This window comes from Coregonus clupeaformis, chromosome 6, assembly GCF_020615455.1.
Source record: "Coregonus clupeaformis isolate EN_2021a chromosome 6, ASM2061545v1, whole genome shotgun sequence".
Classification (NCBI taxonomy): Eukaryota; Metazoa; Chordata; class Actinopteri; order Salmoniformes; family Salmonidae; genus Coregonus; species Coregonus clupeaformis.
Window position 1 is genome coordinate 23,754,605 of NC_059197.1, and position 20,662 is coordinate 23,775,266.

General features: G+C 46.3%; 1 protein-coding gene across 44 annotated transcripts; it reads right to left on the bottom strand.

Moving 5' to 3' along the window:
• Positions 1-2,228: 2,228 nt before the first annotated feature.
• sh3bgr (SH3 domain binding glutamate-rich protein) lies at positions 2,229-20,603 on the bottom strand. 44 transcript variants are annotated; one of them, XM_041878550.2, is made up of 12 exons: positions 20,434-20,603; positions 18,500-18,685; positions 18,266-18,346; positions 10,094-10,120; positions 9,977-10,003; positions 7,531-7,557; positions 6,737-6,760; positions 6,341-6,367; positions 5,435-5,464; positions 4,183-4,221; positions 3,662-3,725; positions 2,229-2,722 (listed from the first exon to the last, which is right to left on the bottom strand). In XM_041878550.2, the coding sequence occupies exons 1-11, from the start codon at positions 20,476-20,478 to the stop codon at positions 3,705-3,707; spliced, it is 534 nt and encodes a 177-aa protein (XP_041734484.1). In that variant the 5' UTR covers positions 20,479-20,603; the 3' UTR covers positions 2,229-2,722; positions 3,662-3,704. The 44 variants fall into 44 exon arrangements, with proteins under 44 accessions (XP_041734484.1, XP_045075336.1, XP_045075328.1 ...); XM_045219401.1 differs by having other exon boundaries at positions 5,444-5,464; positions 10,094-10,123; positions 20,434-20,601; XM_045219393.1 differs by having other exon boundaries at positions 3,662-3,722; positions 10,094-10,123; positions 20,434-20,601.
• Positions 20,604-20,662: the final 59 nt, after the last annotated feature.

A 20,662-nucleotide genomic window follows, 5' to 3' on the forward strand; every position in this document is an offset into this window, starting at 1 on the left:
GCCTGTGTGGAGTCATAAATGATGTATCCGTTTAATAAATGAGGTCTGAGAAATATCTAGGGCAGTTTATATAGCTCATACTTTTCCTCCGAATGGGAGAATGAATGAAGCAATGAACATTTTCATGCTCTAATTTGAGATGGGATTCAGTGACACTCTTGTCCCTGACCACTATATCTTCCCACTAACAAGAAAGACAGCCCTTTTGAGGAAATTAATTATGCAGAGCACATAGATCATTAGGAAGTTAATTAGTGTGACTGTGGGTTTAATACCAAGGGGTTCAATGATCAAGCACATTGTGGTAGGGGGGGATACACAGGCAAATTACTGGTTTCTGATATAAGATTCTAACCCAAGTGGAGCCCTTGTTGTTATGACAGTCTTACCGTGAGCCACACGGTATCAAGGGGATGCCCAGGGAACAGTCAAGCCATTGTTCCAAGCTGAATGGACACAGAGACAAGAGAGTGAGATAAAAACCACATTAGTCAATGTGTGTTGATGGTAAACCTTCACTCATTACAGAATTGGATGTGGCAGTGTGTTACAGTTACAATTATGCCCACCGTTTTGGAAGTAATCTTGATTGCTTTCTTTTCTAAATTGGCAGGTAAAACAGAATTTGTTTTTTGTAATGAATGTCATTCAAATGTAATCACATACTACTACCAATAAATAAATCAGTGATTCAAACTGTTTTTCCGCTTCAGAGTTTATTCATTACATATCAATTAAATGGACTTAATTATCTCAAATAAGAAAAAACTAACATTTTAAACAACCATTTCCCCTGCAGTATAGCTCGAGAAGAAACAATCTCAGTAAAATAAGTACAGTAAGTCCCAAAAACATACTGAAGAGCTACACACCAATATACAGTAGCGGAAAAAGTACCCAATTCTAATACTTGAGTAAAAGTAAAGACACCTTAATAGAAAATAACTCAAGTAAAAGTGAAAGTCACCCAGTAAAATACTACTTGAGTAAAAGTCTAAAAGCATTTGGTTTTAAATATACTTAAGTATCAAAAGTAAAAGCATAAATAATTTCAAATTCCTTATATTAAGCAAACCAGACGGCACCATTTTCTTGTTTTTTTTATTCACGGATAGCCAGGGGCACACTCCAACACTCAGACATAATTTTCAAATGAAGAATGTGTGTTTAGTGAATCCGCCAGATCATAGGCAGTCAGGATGACCAGGGATAAGTGTGTGAATTTGACCATTTTCCTGTCCTGCTAAGCATTCAAAATGTAACGAGTACTTTTGGGTGTAAGGGAAAATGTATGGAGTAAAAAGTAGATTATTTTCTTTAGGAATGTAGCGAAGTAAATGTAAAAGTAGTCAAAAATATAGATAGTAATGTAATGTACAGATATCCAAAAAACTACTTAAGCAGTACTTTAAAGTATTTTTACTTAAGTACTTTACACCACTGGTACTATAACATTTGTATTATGTAATCTCGATGTAACTTCTCAAACTTATATGTTGTTATAATCATAGATATCATGTTATTCATTAATTACAGGATATTTATGGTAATATGCAATGTTTATCCTCCTATTGTACTGTATATGCTTAACATTGTACATTGATCTATAAAAAAAACACAATGAATTGAAAATAGAGCATAATAGACCATGGGGAGCTGTTTACACCACTCTACTTTATTGGCATTTCACTTCTCTTACATCTAGGGGGATCTTAGTCACCCACTTCCTTTTACATTCAACAAAGTGCACAGTAGATCAGCAGACAGTAATGTTCAGTGAACGGTGTCCAGTAGCTGCAAACACAGTCATAAGGCACGCTACATGAGGGTCGTCACTAGTTTCCATAGCCACAAAGTCATAATTATGGCTAAACCCATTTCTACAATTTCTCTTCTTAAAATTTGATTTTAAACCTAACCCTAACCACACTGCTAACCTTATGCTTAACCCTAACCTTAAAGTAAGACCAAAGTCATATTTGACTTTGTGGCTGTGGAATCTGACGTTGTGGCTATGGAAGCTAGTGGAAACCCTACATGAGGGTCTTTCTCATGTTGGACTGAGGCATAGAGAGTCACTGGGTTGCATTCACACATATAGATCTAACATATTTGCCGGCATCGAGTGAGAGGCGCTGCATTGATAGATTTGTTTCAGTCTGAGAGTCCATTCACTGGTTGCAGTTCACAATAGAGTGATCTTCACTCAGATACTCACAGGGTTATAGCTGTCGGTCATTGACTGCTAAGGTGTCGGTGGTGGCATGCTCATCATCCTTTACAAACTGTGGTATAAAACTACCATTTTCAATTTGAAACATGAGAAGTATGTCTGAAATATTTAAATGCTTAACATATGACTGTGTATGTACAATTAGAAAAGCTGCTAAAAATTACAAACTGAGAACACTATGTAATTGAGCTACGCACTGGATGGAAGCTACCATAAACTAACAATGTTATACAAATGAAGTACAGCAATACATGTTCTCTCGTCCTAGTCCCCTACGCAATATAAACATCTGGTAAAACAGGGGGTTATCTCTGGGTGGGCCGTACAGATAGTGTGTGATTGGCAGGTTTCAGCCAGCAGGGTCCAGCAGGGGGACATGTGCGTTCCCAGTGAGCAGTTGGGGGCATCGTGGGTAGTCCGGTGGGTGGGGGGCAGTCTGAGGGGTCAGGGGGGGGGTCAGGAAGGGCCGGAACATGCGGTCTCTCTAGGCTGGAAGAGAAAAGAAAGGTCACCAATGCGCCTCTGCTAGCGGCTGTGGGTCCTAAGCTTCCAGTCACCACTGTGCCCAAACTGCCCATGCCATCCTGAGTGCCAGTCCCTCCCGAGGCAATTCAGTAGCTCACTTAGCTGCTTTCTCTAACCTGGGGTGACAGGTTTGGTTTTTATGAGGGGAGGGGGGTGCGGTGGGCTGTGCCATCCGATCAAAGTCTCAGGCTGTTCCCTCTCCTGCAGCGAGCAGAGCCTTTTCCTACACTACTGGAGAGGGGCGATGAGTGCGGCTTTGAAGATTACGATTATTACTATTATTATTATCATCACTGCCACAGGGAGAGAAAAGAGAATTCATGTGATATCGTTTTATACGGCTGTTCAATGGATCCTTCAGGCATTCTGTGCTCAATGAAGCTTTTTGTGTAAAGAGACTGGTGACAGTCCCTGTTAAATAGCCCAATGCTCTGTTCTCTGTAGCTTCTCTGACAGAACACTTATGAAAACACACAGCTACCAATACAGAACAGCAACACAGTGTACATTTCAGACAGGGATTATATCCTCACTTTACACTGGTTGGGTTATGTGGTTTTAGGATTTATATATGTGATGTAAATGTAATGTAATATATGTAATCTGTATGATCTCATACAGATTATTACCTAGGTACAGTTAGGGCACTAAATAATATAATTCAATGGTTTAATAATGCCAGTATGAAGACACATTTGATAAATGGGTCAAAAAGGCACAGAGTAATACATGTACTGAATTGTTTTCTTTTTAAATTACTCTAGAAAGACATTCAGTAACAAGAAGACATGTTTATGAGTTATACGATGCAGCCATCAGTTCACTGCAAACTACCTGCTCTCATACTGCCACCCAGTGGCAGAGAAGAGAATTCTGATTAAGTAATAAAGTAGTTTATTTTACCTGGGCAGTAGTAAATGACATCCTAAACCTTTCCTGGCTGTAACTACTCATCCTCTTCTTCCTGCTGAAAAAAGAAAACTGAGTAATGACAATGTTGATGACAAGGTAAAGCAAGACATCAGATCAGAGGAGAACCAAGATATCCCACTCAGTACTATCAATATAAGAGCCAGACTGTAGTTGAACTCCATATTAGTTTATTTAAATTAAAAAAAGAGCACAGATGACTCATTTTACAGTGCTAGTTTAATAAAGAGAGCATCCAGAACAAAACTTCCATTGCCAATTAAGTGTTATCTCTCAGCTGTGCTTGATTACAGTTGAACAAGATTACTGAGGAGTGGAGCAACTGATTTCATTCAGATAAGGCAGTTATCACCATCAATAACCATAACAAAGATTCAGTAGAATATTCAGCTGGCTAATGTCTTGCTCAGATCCTTCTCAAAGTGGAACAAGAGTTTTTGCATCAAGGCGAACACTGGTGAGAACATCCGTGTGTTTGCTGGTTGATATACTACCTCTGCTTCCTCTACCTCTGTCACTTCTTCTTCTTCCTCCTTGGCATAACAAAAAAAATACAAAAAAAGATTTTTTTGGTGAAGGGAAGGGTCCAGCACAGGGGAAACGAAAAAGTAGCATGTATAGTTGGGTTAAAAGGGAGTCAAACCATATTATAATCCAGGGGAGGCATCAAGAAAACAGGTAGGAGAGATGAGATTGGGAAGACACTAGGAACACTAGGAATATATCCACTACTTAGGCCAAGGGAACAAGTTAGCCACAGGGATAGTGCACCATTCCCTTAACTGCTAGTGAAGTAGTAAGAGTAGTGTGGGCCTTTAAGCAAGGCCCTCTATGGGGTGGTGTCATATGACAACGAAACTGCAAGGCACTGCATACTTCACAAATCATCAGACCACATTCCATCCGAGGTGCATCTGTTGGGTTGAGCATGGTGTTGCGCTAATGCAATTAGCTACATTTCTACAAACGTAAATAGCCTTTACCCTATGGGCTAAATTTTAAAAAGGTGGTGAAGTGCAATTACTTAGTCCTGTGACCAATGAATTCACTGTTTTTAATGACTAAGTTTACCAGAAAACTTGCTTGTGGATATAGTGCTTGCTGTGTATTCAAGATTTGATAAATTATGTCCACGGTAACAAATTATTTAAAGAGTGTAGTCTGGTGCAACATATATGACACTGCCAAGATCTTGTTGTGGGGGATCATTGCACAATAACAAACAGTCCATTAATCTTCTGCAGTGCTTGTCCTGTCCACACTCAGTCTCAAGACTCTCCTCGCAAAGAGAAGCCATGCCAATGGCTTTTTAAACATCCCGTTTGTCATCGGGTTTTCGTCAAGTCACTAGAGATTCCTATGCAACACTGTAAGATCCAATTCACAAGTACGTCTATGTGTCAGACTTATGCTCATGTGCACAGAGGCAGATCTTGACCCCAAAAGATGCATGTCACCTGTTATGAAACATTCACTGGCACAATGCTGCAGAATACTCAAGCCTCCACGTAAACCAACGGACAATGACCTCATCCCAGTCACACTGCATCAAAACCCCAACCAGAGTCCAGATAATTTCCAAATTTTAAAGACAGCATACCACAGGAGGGATGCTGGCAGCCTTGTGGAATAAAAGGGTAGAGAGCTCTTCACAAACCCACACTAAATCCACATATGCATAAGATCCGTTTACTCCACGTCAGGGGCCACACCATGCAATGGGCTGGGAGCGCAGACAGAATATACCTCTGTTACCTCTGGGGCCTCTTCTTCTTCCTAAGGATGGGGATATCAGGGGTTTTGAGCATTTCCATGTCAAAGAGGGAACAAAGGCAAGAGATACAACAACCTATATTTGAGATAAGTGAAACGGCATGTCACTAAGGAGACTTCAAGAGGGAGGAAAACCCTGTGTTACTTAATGTTCCCATTATTATTATTATGATTATTATAACCATAAATATACCAAATGACCGTGTTGGAGATGTTGTGTCGTGCTGCACACCATCAGTTATCTGTACCACAGAGACCACAACCCATGCAGCAGCACAGACAGACATAGAGAGATAGAGAGAGAGATCTAAGATCCACAGAAGACGCCACAAATTACAACCAGAGGAAACTCTCTTCTTGCTCCTGCAATGAAAATATAGGAGGAGGTGGAGGAGGTGGAGGAGAGCAAGAAAGGGGAGGAAGAAGAGAGCAAAAGCAGAGAAGCTTGTGTGGAAGAGGAGGGAGGGCAGGCAGTGGCAGTTTGGAATGTTGGAGAGGCTCTGTGTGTGTGTGGGGGGGTGTGTTTGTGTGTGTGTGTGTGTAATTTACTAAAATCAGTATGAATGACAGTGCTGGTTTCTCTATCATGGTCTGTCTTCTGATGGCTACCAGAGTTACCATGTTGTTCATCCAACTATGTGATTGAGATTATCTGGCATGACAGAGAGGGCTAAAGAAATATAGTAAAGGCTACAGTCTGTTCAGATGCCATAGGTGAGATAGGGTCTGTTTAATCTACACAAAAAGTAGTCAAAGAGGAAATTGAAGGAACGCTGAATAAACTGTGCAAGATGTGGAAGCAAGAAAAGCAGATAGATAGAATGGTGGAGAGGTAGAGGGGGACGAGTGTAGTTTTAAAAAAAACTCGTATCAATCTACCTCAAGCTGTCGCAGCTCTTCTTCCTCCTAGAAAGGATGAGATTAAGTGTCAGTGGTGTAGATGGAGGGGTCAGAGGTGTCACCAGAGGCATGCGCTATAGGAAAAGTATGTTGTTTAAAATGGAATCTACAGGGATAGTTCAGGCTGACAGGAAGGAAGCAGCTACAGGACTAGGGAAGAAATGAGGAAGAGGAAGGCTAAAAGAGAGGGGAGACGGACAGAGGTTTGGAGGGCGTGAACACAGGCTACTGATGAGGGAACGAACAGCAGATAGATCACAAGACAAGCTCTTCCGTCCCACAACACAAAGGCTTCTGATCTCCGCCAGACAAACCCACACAGCTGGTGACTAAGGGAACAACCAGAGAAATTCACAGTCGCAGACATCCAGTTACCTCCGACCCCAAATCCTCTTCTCCCTGGAAAACCAAACCAAGAGATGGGGAAAAGGGCAAAGGGGGGAGGGGTCAATGTGTGGAGGAGGTACAAGGAGTTGCTGGAGGAGGAGACCCTCTTGCAGATAGCTTTACATGCATGATTCAACATGAACCAAGCTGGAGCCCTAAAATATTTAGTTCAGCTTAATTATCTTTATGTGACTTTATTGGATTTATTTAGACTTACTGTACTATCCTTGTTACTGTATCTGGTGTTAACTACTTATACAATATATATTTAAATGTAGACAGAGTAGCAGCTAAACGAGCATTACATTTTTCAAAATCAAATCATCAAACTATCTTATCAAATGACAAATAGGAATGTTATTGACTAGGGTATCTAATGATTATATCACTAAGGTGGCATGCCATAGAAAATATCAGTAGTGTTCTAAAACTGTGTCAAGGATTAAGATGAAATGCATCCAAACATACAGCAATCCCTCCACAGGAGACCTGTGGAAAATGAGACGGGGACAAAAACTACAAAAGAAGGAAGAGGGGTTTCAAGCATTCAATATTGCACAAGAAACGCTACACCAAAGAAGAATATGTGAGGTTAGTTGTCTGGACATTGGACACAGACCACAATCACAAGGATGCAAACAAACCACACATTAAAACTGAACACCCAAGGCCCTTAGCTCAGAAACTGAGACTACAGTATTTAATTAATTCAATTTAAGGACTGAACACTACAGCTATTGAACATCGAACACAATTCAAAGTAAATGTAAATGTAGATCTACCTCAGAAACCGGCTGATCGTCTTCTCCCTAAAACAACGAATAGTAATGATTGGCTTTGGATCAACTCACTTGCTTTCACCAGGTTACTGTAACTAGGAAATACAGATTTTAACAAATGGATTATTACTACACTGCTCAAAAAAATAAAGGGAACACTTAAACAACACAATGTAACTCCAAGTCAATCACACTTCTGTGAAATCAAACTGTCCACTTAGGAAGCAACACTGATTGACAATAAATGTCACATGCTGTTGTGCAAATGGAATAGACAACAGGTGGAAATTATAGGCAATTAGCAAGACACCCCCAATAAAGGACTGGCTTTGCAGGTGGTGACCACAGACCACTTCTCAGTTCCTATGCTTCCTGGCTGATGTTTTGGTCACTTTGAATGCTGCCGGTGCTTTCACTCTAGTGGTAGCATGAGACGGAGTCTACAACCCACACAAGTGGCTCAGGTAGTGCAGCTCATCCAGGACGGCACAACAATGCGGGCTGTGGCAAGAAGGTTTGCTGTGTCTGTCAGCGTAGTGTCCAGAGCATGGAGGCGCTACCAGGAGACAGGCCAGTACATCAGGAGACGTGGAGGAGGCCGTAGGAGGGCAACAACCCAGCAGCAGGACTGCTACCTCCGCCTTTGTGCAAGGAGGAGCAGGAGGAGCACTGCCAGAGGCCTGCAAAATGACCTCCAGCAGGCCACAAATGTGCATGTGTCTGCTCAAACGGTCAGAAACAGACTCCATGAGGGTGGTATGAGGGCCCGACGTCCACAGGTGGGGGTTGTGCTTACAATCCAACACCGTGCAGGACGTTTGGCATTTGCCAGAGAACACCAAGATTGGCAAATTCGCCACTGGCGCCCTGTGCTCTTCACAGATGAAAGCAGGTTCACACTGAGCATGTGACAGACGTGACAGAGTCTGGAGAAGCCGTGGAGAACGTTCTGCTGCCTGCAACATCCTCCAGCATGACCGGTTTGGCGGTGGGTCAGTCATGGTGTGGGGTGGCATTTCTTTGGGGCGCCGCACAGCCCTCCATGTGCTCGCCAGAGGTAGCCTGACTGCCATTAGGTACCGAGATGAGATCCTCAGACCCCTTGTGAGACCATATGCTGGTGCGGTTGGCCCTGGGTTCCTCCTAATGCAAGACAATGCTAGACCTCATGTGGCTGGAGTGTGTCAGCAGTTCCTGCAAGAGGAAGGCATTGATGCTATGGACTGGCCCGCCCGTTCCCCAGACCTGAATCCAATTGAGTACATCTGGGACATCATGTCTCGCTCCACCCACGAACGCCACGTTGCACTACAGACTGTCTAGGAGTCATCAGGAGCATGCCCAGGCGTTGTAAGGAGGTCATACAGGCACGTGGAGGCCACACACACTACTGAGCCTCATTTTGACTTGTTTTAAGGACATTACATCAAAGATGGATCAGCCTGTAGTGTGGTTTTCCACTTTAATTTTGAGGGTGACTCCAAATCCAGACCTCCATGGGTTGATAAATTTGATTTCCATTGATAATTTTTGTGTGATTTTGTTGTCAGCACATTCAACTATGTAAAGAAAAAAGTATTTAATAAGATTATTTAATTCATTCAGATCTAGGATGTGTTATTTTAGTGTTCCCTTTATTTTTTTGAGCAGTGTACAATCCAATAACATCACAAGTGCTTTGATATCTATTGACACATAAGTCTGATATATATTCAGTTAACCTATTCAATAGCATATAACTTAATATCTTATCAATACGGTTTACGTGGTTCCTCCGTAGTGAACAACAGTGCCCAAAGTAACACTAACACATGTCTCGGTTTACTCCGCGTCTGTTTGTTTGTGCCACAGCACATTTATTCAACACCAGCATTCGCTTCTGAGCGCACTTCTGAGCCCAGCAGACACAACAGTGGTATAGACATTAAAACAATGTGAAATTTACCTTTGCTGATCTCAGGCTTTTGCCTTCATATAACCTTTACCATTCTCAATACAGCTTTCATGTCACAATAAAAGCATTAATTAATGAATAAGCTGCTGTGAGTAAAACTTTGCAAGTGTATATAGCATTTATTAAGCATTATGATGTAATCATGTTTTGGCTACCAGACATAGCTGGGCCTGGGCATTGGCAGAAAACTTCATAGTACTGATTTATAATCAGTGACTTAGCCAGAAAACATAACCTAACATCTGTATGTCCCTTTTAGACCTACATGTATATGCTTTGTTTAGAATAGTTGAATACTAAAAAAGTTAATAATTTACTTAATTCCAGAATATTGGAGTTCAATAAAGGCACAATTAGTATGAACCATGTGCCAGGTCTTTATCCACTAAAACTTACTTAGTGGGGCAGATGGCACAATGCAGAGAGCAATGGCTGTTATTAATGATAATCCCTTCATATCAGGCATTACTCCGGTGACACAATGTCGCCTGTTACCTTAGCCTCCTCATCCTCTACTTCTTCCTGTTTAGGATAAGAGAAAAAACAGTGAAAAAAACATACTCCCAAATTTCTATTTGATTTCAATACTTTTCAAAATTAAAAACACTTTACCTGGGCTTCTTCCTCCTTCACGGGGGCCTTCTGACAGAAAGGGTAGAAAATAGAAAAGATTGTGTATCATATTTTTAGAATGATAGCATGACCTCAAGGAGACATGTGGGAAACAGAAACCTCTCCTCAAACATGGATGAGAACTCTTCTACATGGGAGTTCGTGCAACTTGAACATCTCACAGATCCACATTAACAACAACATTGTGGATTTCCAGAGGACCCCCACCAACACATACACACCTAGACATGGATGGACAGTGGAGCGACACATACACACCTAGACATGCAAACACATACAACACATACACACCTAACATGGTTGTGACAACATATACATATAAAAAATCAAGACCAATATATGTAGCAGTCATTGTACACAAAGGCTGCAAATGGAGTCAATTAAAACTAAAAAACTAAACAACAAACAAAGAGATTACAGTTAACTAATACAGAACAGAGAAGTGGTTCAACATCCAACAGATCTAAGGAACAAACAGAACGTCAATGAAACAGTTACAGAACGTCAATTGAAACAGTTATGACTCAATCTAACATATACGGTGGGTTAGTATGGTCCAGAGTTGAGGGGGAGGGCGAGGACAACAGGAGCTCGGAAAACAAAACCCCGAGGTAGAAAATAAAACATTAAAGGATAGAGGAGATGTCCGGGGGGACACAGCACAGGATTCTGGGAGACAATTACAGTGTCTTCTGCGGCTTCCTCCTCCTCCTCTGAAACCTTCTCTTCTCCGGCCTCTTCTGCTCCTCCTCTCCTGTTCCTCCTCCCACCTCTCTTCCATCTCCTCTGTGTGTTCATCTCCATTCACTCCTCCATCGAACCTCTCTTTCCTAGAGTAAAACCCCATGTCTCAGGAAATACTATGTATTTGAATAGTAATACTCAGCACTGTCATGGCACACACACCAGGGGGAGCAGCCCTACTGCTGAGTCACATGTTCAAAGACATCACAGAGTAAGGCATCAGCATCAGCAGCTCCTCTGAGTAAAGGAAAATGCATGAATAAATGAAGGGAAATTACATATGGTTACAAGGTGATGAATAGCAGCATATTGGTGCTGTGGAGAGAAATGAGAGGTTTGCAATGATGTATGCTGTAGCAAGGAAACTGCATATTATCACACTGCCGGAAGCCAGCTAAATCAGTCCAGTCAACAGTACCACATCATTGCAACTTAAATGAAAATAACCGGCCTTACTCTGATACTCAAAACGAGGCGGCTGAACTGTTTTCCCAGAAATACCCATGAAGCTGGTCCATAAAATGAACTCAATTTGCACTCTTCTTGAAACAGCACCCTCTAAAAGCCTGTTTGTTAGAGGAATCCGGTTCTGGGCAATACTTTCTCTGCTTCCCTATCCACCTCCTTAAAAAAATATAAAAAATAATTTCTCTGTGATGCTCATGCACCAGGTCAATCTCTTCGGTTTGGCAGCATCCCAAAGTGAGTTGAGAAGTTTGCTTAATTACTTTTTCTTAATATATCTCCATATAAATGTTCATATCATAATTTTTTACAACAGCATCAGACTCTTCTGTAAGAACATCCTATTATACAAAGGTTATGCTGGATGGGAGGAAACCGGGGAGAAATGGTAAAGGTGAGACAGGGACTGGGGGATCAGAGAAAGGTATTACTAGTGTGTCATCAAGGTTCTCCTCCTCAACCTCCTCAGCTTCAAGGTTCTCTTCATCCTCAGCATCATCAGTTCCGTTCACAACGGTCTCCTCTCAACGTTCCGTTCTCACGGTCTCATTCTCAACAGTCCCATTTTCAACAGGCCCATTCTCAACAGTCCCATTTTCAACAGGCCTATTCTCAAGGATAAATGCCTTTTCCGCCTCTTTCGCTTCCTGCACCAAGGAAAATTGGCAGGTTGTTTAACACAGTTGCATCATCCTCAACTTGTCATGAGCCCTCTCCACTCCACCGGGTTACCACCTTAATGTGTTTCCACTATCTTCCACTCTGCTCATCTCTCTCTCTCTACTCAGCCTAACGAGCTCCACCTGTCCCTGCTCTGCTCGGCTCTAATTACCTCTGCCAGCTGCGCTGCATTACCCACTAACCTCTCCCAGTATTTAAAGTCCCGTCTCTCAGCTCTCCTTTGTCAGATCGTCTGCAAAGCTCACACCCCGGAACCTGTGTGCTCACGCTTCTGGCTCACCCTTGTTTTGTGACCCCGGACCTGCCTGATTCTTGGATACTCTTCTGCCCCAGGAAAACCAGACCTGCTTTCTGCCATTACGACTCCTGACTACTCTTCGACCCCGGTAACTCTGACCAGCCTTCTGCCTTGCTACAACGTATTTGGATTTCCCCTTGAACTGTACTTCTGCCTTGTTTCATCCGCCCCGTTGTTCTGTGTTTCCTCCCCCAGACTTCTGGACCACCAACCACCGGCGTCATCGGACGCACCGCTGCCACTGGGGGGGCACAGACCCAGCACATTGGACGGGATAACCCCTGGAGCCTTCACTCACTCCCTACTTCCCCTTCTCCCTTAAGTTTTAATAAACTTTCTGGTGTGGCCTTAATTGTGGTCCTCTTGTCGTCTGTCTGAACCGTGACAGTACGATCTGACCATCATGGACTCAGCGCACACTTCCCCGACATGGAAACCGAGAACCTGAGCAACCCACCCCATGCTCGCCTGGAACACACTGAGAGAGAGCTAGCCGCACGAGCGGCGACATCACCTCTCTGCTTCAGGTCGACCACCAACAGCATCAGCAGTTCCAGCAGCACCAGCAGCAGTCCCAGCAGCAGCAACAACAACTCGCCAGGATCATTCAACTCCTCACCAACCTTACCCCAGCCAGTCTGCCCACCAGCCCTGCCTCGAGTCACCTGCCCGGTCATTTCAGCCGCTGCCCGGAACCCAAGATTGGAAACCCCGAGCGGTTCAACGGCGATTCTACCCAGGTCCGGCCATTCCTGACTAGCTGCCGACTTCAGTTCTCCTTGCAGCCAAGGACCTTCGCCACGGAGGGGGCTAGGGTCGGGCATGCCATCACTCACCTGACGGGCGCTCGACTCTGGGGAACAGCAGAGTTCGAACGTCAAACCCCCGCATGTGCAACCTTCGACCTGTTTGCTGAGGAGATGCTGAAGGTGTTTGACCTGGATTCACCAACCCAGAGGCGTCTCGTGAACTGTTCAGTATCGACAAGGCAGACGTACAGTCGCAGACCATTCCATCGACTTCGAACCCTGGCAAGACGAAGTTCTTGGAACACACCATCGTTGGTGGCCGCGTTCTTCCATAGCTTGGCTGACTATATCAGGGCGAGTTGGTCTCCCATGAACTGCCTTCCACTCTTGATGAAGCCATCGCACTGACTGTCCGGATCGACAGAAGGATACAGACCGTCGTCGTGAGGGGGCGCCAAGGTCCACCAACTACCGGCTTCGGAGAGTCCGACTGGGCTCCTGTCAGCTACTGCCACTCACCCAAGTCAGCTTGAGTCAGTCGGAGCCTATGGAGATTGGGCGAGCCTCTCTCACTCCTGCAGAGCGCCAGCGCCGCTTCACCTCAAACCTCTGCCTCTATTGTGGAGGTGATGGACATCGTGTGGTAACCTGCCCTTTAAAAGCCGAGCTCACCGGGCATAGGGGAGTCGGTTGAGCTCAATGACCATCCAGTCCTCCGACCGCAAACCCTTGCTGCAAGTTCACCTCCGCCTCTCTGACTCTACTCACACCCTGGCTGCTCCTGGTGGATTCTGGCGCGAAAGCCAACATAATGGACATCAAGCTGGCACGCCAACTGGGACTGGAGAACCTCCGTTTGACACCTCCCTATTCCTGCCCGGGCACTGGACGGACACTTACTCGGATCGGTCACTCATGTCACGGCCCCGGTCTTGATGGGTCTGTCCGAAAACCATCAAGAAACTATCAGTTTCACCTGCTCCCCTCTCCAGGCCAACCTTCCCTCATCCTGGGTTACCCATGGCTCCGCCGGCACAACCCTCAGCTCGACTGGGTGACCGGGGTGATCAGGGGAGTGGGGAGAGGACTCCACGAACCTGCCTGCTTGCTGCCGCGACTACCCCTCGGCCAGTACCTACTAACTCCGCCCCTGACCTCTCCCATGTCCCAGAATGCTACCATGGTCTCAGAGAAGTGTTTAACAAAGCAAGAGCCACATCTCTGCCTCCTCACCGACCGTACGACTGTGCCATCGACCTCCTCCCTGGAACAGCTCCTCCAAGGGGCCGTCTTTATTCGTTGTCTGCTCCTGAAAGAAGGTCCATGGAGGACTACATCAATGACTCTCTGTCCACAGGATTGATCCGTTCATCTTCATCTCCGCTGGTGCTGGCTTCTTCTTTGTGGGGGAAGAGACGGATCTCTTCGCCCTGCATCGACTACAGGGGACTCAACGACATCACAGTGAAAAACCGTTACCCTCTCCCTCTGCTCACCTCTGCTTTTGAGTTGCTCCAGGGAGCCACTGTTTTTACCAAGTTGGATCTCAGAAACGCTTACCACCTAGTGCGGATCCGGGGAGGGAGATGAATGGAAGACCGCATTCAATACACCAACAGGCCACTACGGTATCTGGTTATGCCTTTTGGCCTCACCAATGCTCCTGCTGTGTTCCAGGCTCTAGTGAATGATGTACTGCGGGACATGTTAAACAAGTTTGTCTTCGTTTACCTGGATGACATCTTAATCTACTCCAGAAACCTGTCTGAACACACCCGCCATGTCCAGCAAGTCCTTCATCGTCTTCTGGAGAATTCCCTCTACGCCAAGGCAGAGAAGTGTGAGTTTCACGTCAAGACAGTGGCCTTCCTGGGGTACATAGTGGGCAGAGGGAAGTATCCAAATGGATCCTGCCAAAGTATCAGCAGTCACGTCATGGCCAGTTCCGGAGAACAGAAAGAAGCTGCAACAGTTTCTGGGGTTTTGCTAACTTCTATAGAAAGTTTATCCGGAACTACAGTACCGTTGCTGCCCCTCTCACTGCTCTAACCAGCACCAAGCAACCCTTCACCTGGACCCCAGCAGCCGACAAGGCCTTCCAGTACCCTCAAGGTAAGGTTCACCTCCCTCCCATCCTCCAGATGCCTGACGTGGACCGGCAATTCATTGTGGAGGTGGGCGCCTCGGATGTGGGAGTTGGTGCTGTGATTTCTCAGTGGGCTGCGGAGGATAGGAAGCTCCATCCCTGTGCCTTTTTCTCACGTCGGTTGTCCCCCTCTGAGTGCAATTACGACATAGGGAACCAGAGCTGCTGGCTGTGAAGCTTGCCTTGGAGAGTGGCGTCACTGGCTGGAGGGTCCACCATTCCATTTCTCGTTTGGACCGATCATAAGAACTTGGAGTACATCCGCCTGGCCAAACGGTTGAACTCCAGGCAGTCCGCTGGGCCCTGTTCTTCACCAGGTTTAATTTCACTCTGTCATACCGGCCTGGATCACGCACCAAGCCAGACGCCCTCTCCCGTCAATTCCAGAAGGATGACAACCCCTCCAAGGATCCTGTGTCGATTCTGCCAAGTCCCTGCATCGTAGCAGCTCTGACCTGGGCTGTTGAGGAACAGGTGCTGGAAGCTCTCCGTAACCAGCCCGGTCCCAGCACTTGCCCAGCTGACCGCCTTTTGTCCCCGAAACCTAAGGTCCCAGGTCGTTCAGTGGGGACATGACTCCCGCCTAGCTTGTCACCCTGGCTCCACCGCCGCTCACAACCTGCTCGCCCAGAGGTTCTGGTGGCCCGCTCTGAGAAAGGATGTACGGGGAATTCGTCCAAGCCTGCCCCATCTGCAACCAACACAAGTCGTCCTGCCAGCCCCCAGCCGGATTGCTGCAGCCCTGCCTGTGCCCAGACGTCCCTGGTCTCACATCGCCCTTGACTTTGTCACGGGCTGCCCCCTTCAAGGGGCAAGACCGTCATTCTCACCATAGTTGACCGATTCAGCAAGATGGCACACTTCATTCCCCTCCCCAAGCTCCCAACTCGCCAAGGAGACCGCCCAGGTGGTCCTGGAACACGTCTTCCCCGGATCCACGGACTGCCAAAGGATGTAGTTTCTGACCGTGGTCCACAATTCTCCTCCGCTTTTTGGAAGGAGTTCTGTCACCTGCTGGGGAGCCACAGTCAGTCTGACTTCCGGATTCCATCCCCAATCCAATGGGCAGTCAGAGCGGGCAAATCAGGAGCTCGAGAAGGCACTGCGTTGCATGACTTCACGCAACCCCCACTCCTGGTCGCAGCAATTGACATGGGTGGAGTACGCACACAATTCTCTGACCTGCTCTGCCATCGGTATGTCCCCTTTCCAATGTGTTTATGGATACCAGCCTCCTCTATTTGCCAGTCAGGAAGGGGAGGTTACTGCCCATCTGCACTGCGTTTGCCCGTCGATGTCGCCGCACCTGGTCACAGGCCCGAGCCACACTTCTCAGATCCGTTGCCAGCTACACTACGGGGCCAACCGTCGGAGAATCCCTGCTCCCACCTACCATGTTGGTCAAAGGGTGTGGTTGTCGTCGAAGAACCTGCCACTCAGGGTGGAGTCGCAGAAGTTGGCACCTCGGTTCATTGGCCCATTCCCTATCATAAGAGTGATTAGCCCAACTGCTGTCCGGCTCCAACTGCCTAATTCCATGAGGGTGCACCCCACTTTCCATGTGTCTAAGATTAAGCCCATTCATGAGAGTCCGCTGGTCCCTGCTGCGCCTTGTCCTCCTCCTCCACGGCTCGTCGATGGTGGTCTGGTTTACACCGTCCGCCGCCTGCTTGGTCCAGACGGAGGGGTAGGGGTCTCCAGTACCTCATTGACTGGGAGGGCTATGGACCTGAGGAAAGGACCTGGGTGCCAGCTAGTCGGATTGTGGATAGACTCTCATCACCGCCTTCCACCAACGTGCATCTGATCAACCTGCAATCCGTAGGGCCGCCCCAGAGGATCCCTAACCTCCTGCCCGCTCGGCTTCCTGTCCTGTGCCTGATCTGTCTCGGGACCTGTCCCATCTCCCGACCACGGCCCTCCGGCTTCCTCCGAGGATGAGGCGTTCGCTCGGACCGTTCGGAGGAGTTCTAGCCCTCCTCCGGCTCCCCTCCTCCCGCCCGGCGTGGTGTTGCTCTTGGGACTTCTGGGGCCGTCCCTTGGGGGGGTTCTGTCATGAGCCCTCTCACTCCACCGGGTTACCACCTTAATGTGTTTCCACTATCTTCCACTCTGCTCATCTCTCTCTCTCTACTCAGCCTAACGAGCTCCACCTGTCCCTGCTCTGCTCGGCTCTAATTACTCTGCCAGCTGCGCTGCATTACCCACTAACCTCTCCCAGTATTTAAAGTCCCGTCTCTCAGCTCTCCTTTGTCAGATCGTCTGCAAAGCTCACACCCCGGAACCTGTGTGCTCACGCTTCTGGCTCACCCTTGTTTTGTGACCCCGGACCTGCCTGATTCTTGGATACTCTTCTGCCCCAGGAAAACCAGACCTGCTTTCTGCCATTACGACTCCTGACTACTCTTCGACCCCGGTAACTCTGACCAGCCTTCTGCCTTGCTACAACGTATTTGGATTTCCCCTTGAACTGTACTTCTGCCTTGTTTCATCCGCCCCGTTGTGTCGGTGTTTCCTCCCCCAGGACTTCTGGACCACCAACCACCGGCGTCATCGGACGCACCGCTGCCACTGGGGGGGCACAGACCCAGCACATTGGACGGGATAACCCCTGGAGCCTTCACTCACTCCCTACTTCCCTTCTCCCTTAAGTTTTAATAAACTTTCTGGTGTGACGCAATTGTGGTCCTCTTGTCGTCTGTCTGAACCGTGACACAACTACGTTAGCCTACATGTCACATTGTATCCCTCTCATACAATTAACCTCACTAACTCCTACTTGCCCTCCAAAGGAATATGATATGTGGAGTGCACTCAGACATGTCTCAACCTACTAAAGGCAATTGAGCGAAAACAAATTAGGAGGACAATACATGGCTGAGCATTTCAGCTAAACAAACATTAAAACTGCCTGGCCCTGACATGGAGGTGAACCATTTTGGGGCGAGTTTATTTGCATTATAAAATCCCTTGAGTGGAAAACACGTTGTGTGGTTGTAATCTATAGCTAAAAAGCTATATAAACATAATTAAAATTTTAGAAAAGTAAGTGAAAGTTGAATTCCAACCTTGGACCCTGGAGGAGGTGGCAGACCCAGGAAGGCATACACTGCATTGTCTTCTTTGGCGTCAAAGAATGTCTCGTAGTCCTATGGTAAAAGACAAATGAGACATTTCTGTTTAGTCCCCAATCGTTTTCTCAGCCTTTGAATGGACACTTTCCCCCCACCTTTACCTGAACCATTCAGTAGGGAGTAGGCTTGTTGGTCACCACACCTTCTACATTATCTTGTTATGCTCACCCCACAGTAGCTCTCTTCGTTGAAGATCTGAGGGGGTAGGGGGATCCCGTTGGTGGGCTTTTTCTCCACAGGGACATTTTCCCTCATCCACATGCGGTTGTCCTCATTGCAGGCAATGTCCAATTGAGCGTAGTCCACTTTGAGGGCTTCCAGGAACCCAAGCACATCCTGTTGCTTCTTTTTGATCTGGACCATCACACAGGTGTACAGGCAGACAACAAACACAGTATAGATAGGTTTATTCTTTATGAGATCATGTTTGGCTGCTTTTTTCTATTATTAGGTTGGGGAGAGTAGAAGACTAATACATTAATGAAAGCTTTTCACTTCTTGTTTTATAGTTTCTGGACAAAGAACCCATTCACATATCATACACTATATATACAAAAGTATGTGGACACGCCCTTCAAATTAGTGGATTCAGCTATTTCAGCCACATCCGTTGCTGACAGGTGTATAAAATCGAGCACACAGCCATCGATCTCCATAGACAAACATTGGCAGTAGAATGGCACAGTGACTTTCAATGTGGCACCATCATAGGATGCCACCTTTCCAACAGGTCAGTTCGTCAAATGTCTGCCGTGCTAGAGCTGCCCCGGTAAGTGCTGTTATTGTGAAGTGGAAACATCTAGGAGAAACAACAGCTCACCCGCGAAGTGGTAGGCCACAAAAGCTCACAGAACGGGCCTGCAGAGTGCTGAAGCGCGTAAAAATCGTCTGTTCTCGGTTGCAACACTCACTTCCGAGTTCCAAACTGCCTCTGGAAGCAACGTCAGCACAAGAACTGTTTGTCGGGAGCTTCATGAAATGGGTTTCCATGGCCGAGCAGCTGAACACAAGCCTAAATTCACCATGTGCAATGCCAAGCGTTGGCTGGAGTGGTGTAAAGCTCGCTGCCATTGGACTCTGGAGCAGTGGAAACGCGTTCTCTGGAGTGGTGAATCACGCTTCATCATCTGGCAGTCCGACGGACGAATCTGGGTTTGGCGGATGCCAGGAGAACGCTACCTGCCCCAATGCATAGTGCCAACTGTAAAGTTTGGTGGAGGAGGAATAATGGTCTGGGGCTGTTTTTCATGGTTCGGTCTAGGCCCCTTAGTTCCAGTAAAGGGAAATCGTAAAGCTACAGCATACAATGACATTCTAGACGATTCTGTGCTTCCAGCTTTGTGTTAACAGTTTGGGGAAGGCCCTTTCCTGTTTTAGCATGACAATGCCACCATGCACAAAGCAAGGTCCATACAGAAATGGTTTGTCGAGATCCATGTGGAAGAACTTGACTGGCCTGCACAGAGCCCTGACCTCAACCCCATCGAACACCTTTGGGATGAATTGGAACGCCGACTGCGAGCCAGGCCTAATCGTCCAACATCAGTGCCCAACCTCACTAATGTAGCTGAATGGAAGCAAGTCCCTGTAGCAATGTTCCACCATCTAGTGGAAAGCCTTCCCAGAAGAGTGGAGGCTGTTATTGCAGCAAAGGTGGACCAACTCCATGTTAATGCCCATAATGTTGGAATGAGATGTTCGACGAGCAGGTGTCCACATACTTTTGGTAATGTAGTGTACATTTTCTTTGATACTGTAGATTAGGTTTGAGGTAATTCAAATATATTCCAGAAGGTTCTGCAAGTGAATGCATGGTGATTCATTTTCAACAGATTGCTGTTGCAGGTTTGGAATGTGATCTCAGCGACGGTCAAGATATATAAGGAAACTCGGGTAGTCCCAGTGCTCCTCAACTGAGAAGTTAGACCCAAATAATGGTACTAAAAGTTGACAAACCGCTAAATTGCCTATAATAATTTGAACCGATTTTAATCTGTTTGCCAGTCACATAAACGCATGAATTAAGAGCTGAACAAAAGTCGTGGGAAACCGGCCAACAAAGTTAATAGCATTTAAAAACAAAGACTCGGGTAAATGCTTACCGCTGTCGATCCAGATGAAGAAGCTAGAAATACTTTTATAACCATTTTGTTACAATGCGTTCTGTAGAATGAGGTAGTAGCGTAGGTTATTAAAGATAAAGGCTGCCTCCCCTAATAGTAGAGCGCACCCATGACATTACTCTGCGAACACAAGCCACACCACTGAGGCTATTTTTGTCCCTAAACTCTCCATCACCGCAGGATTGGTGGGCCAGGTTTCTAGGGGTGC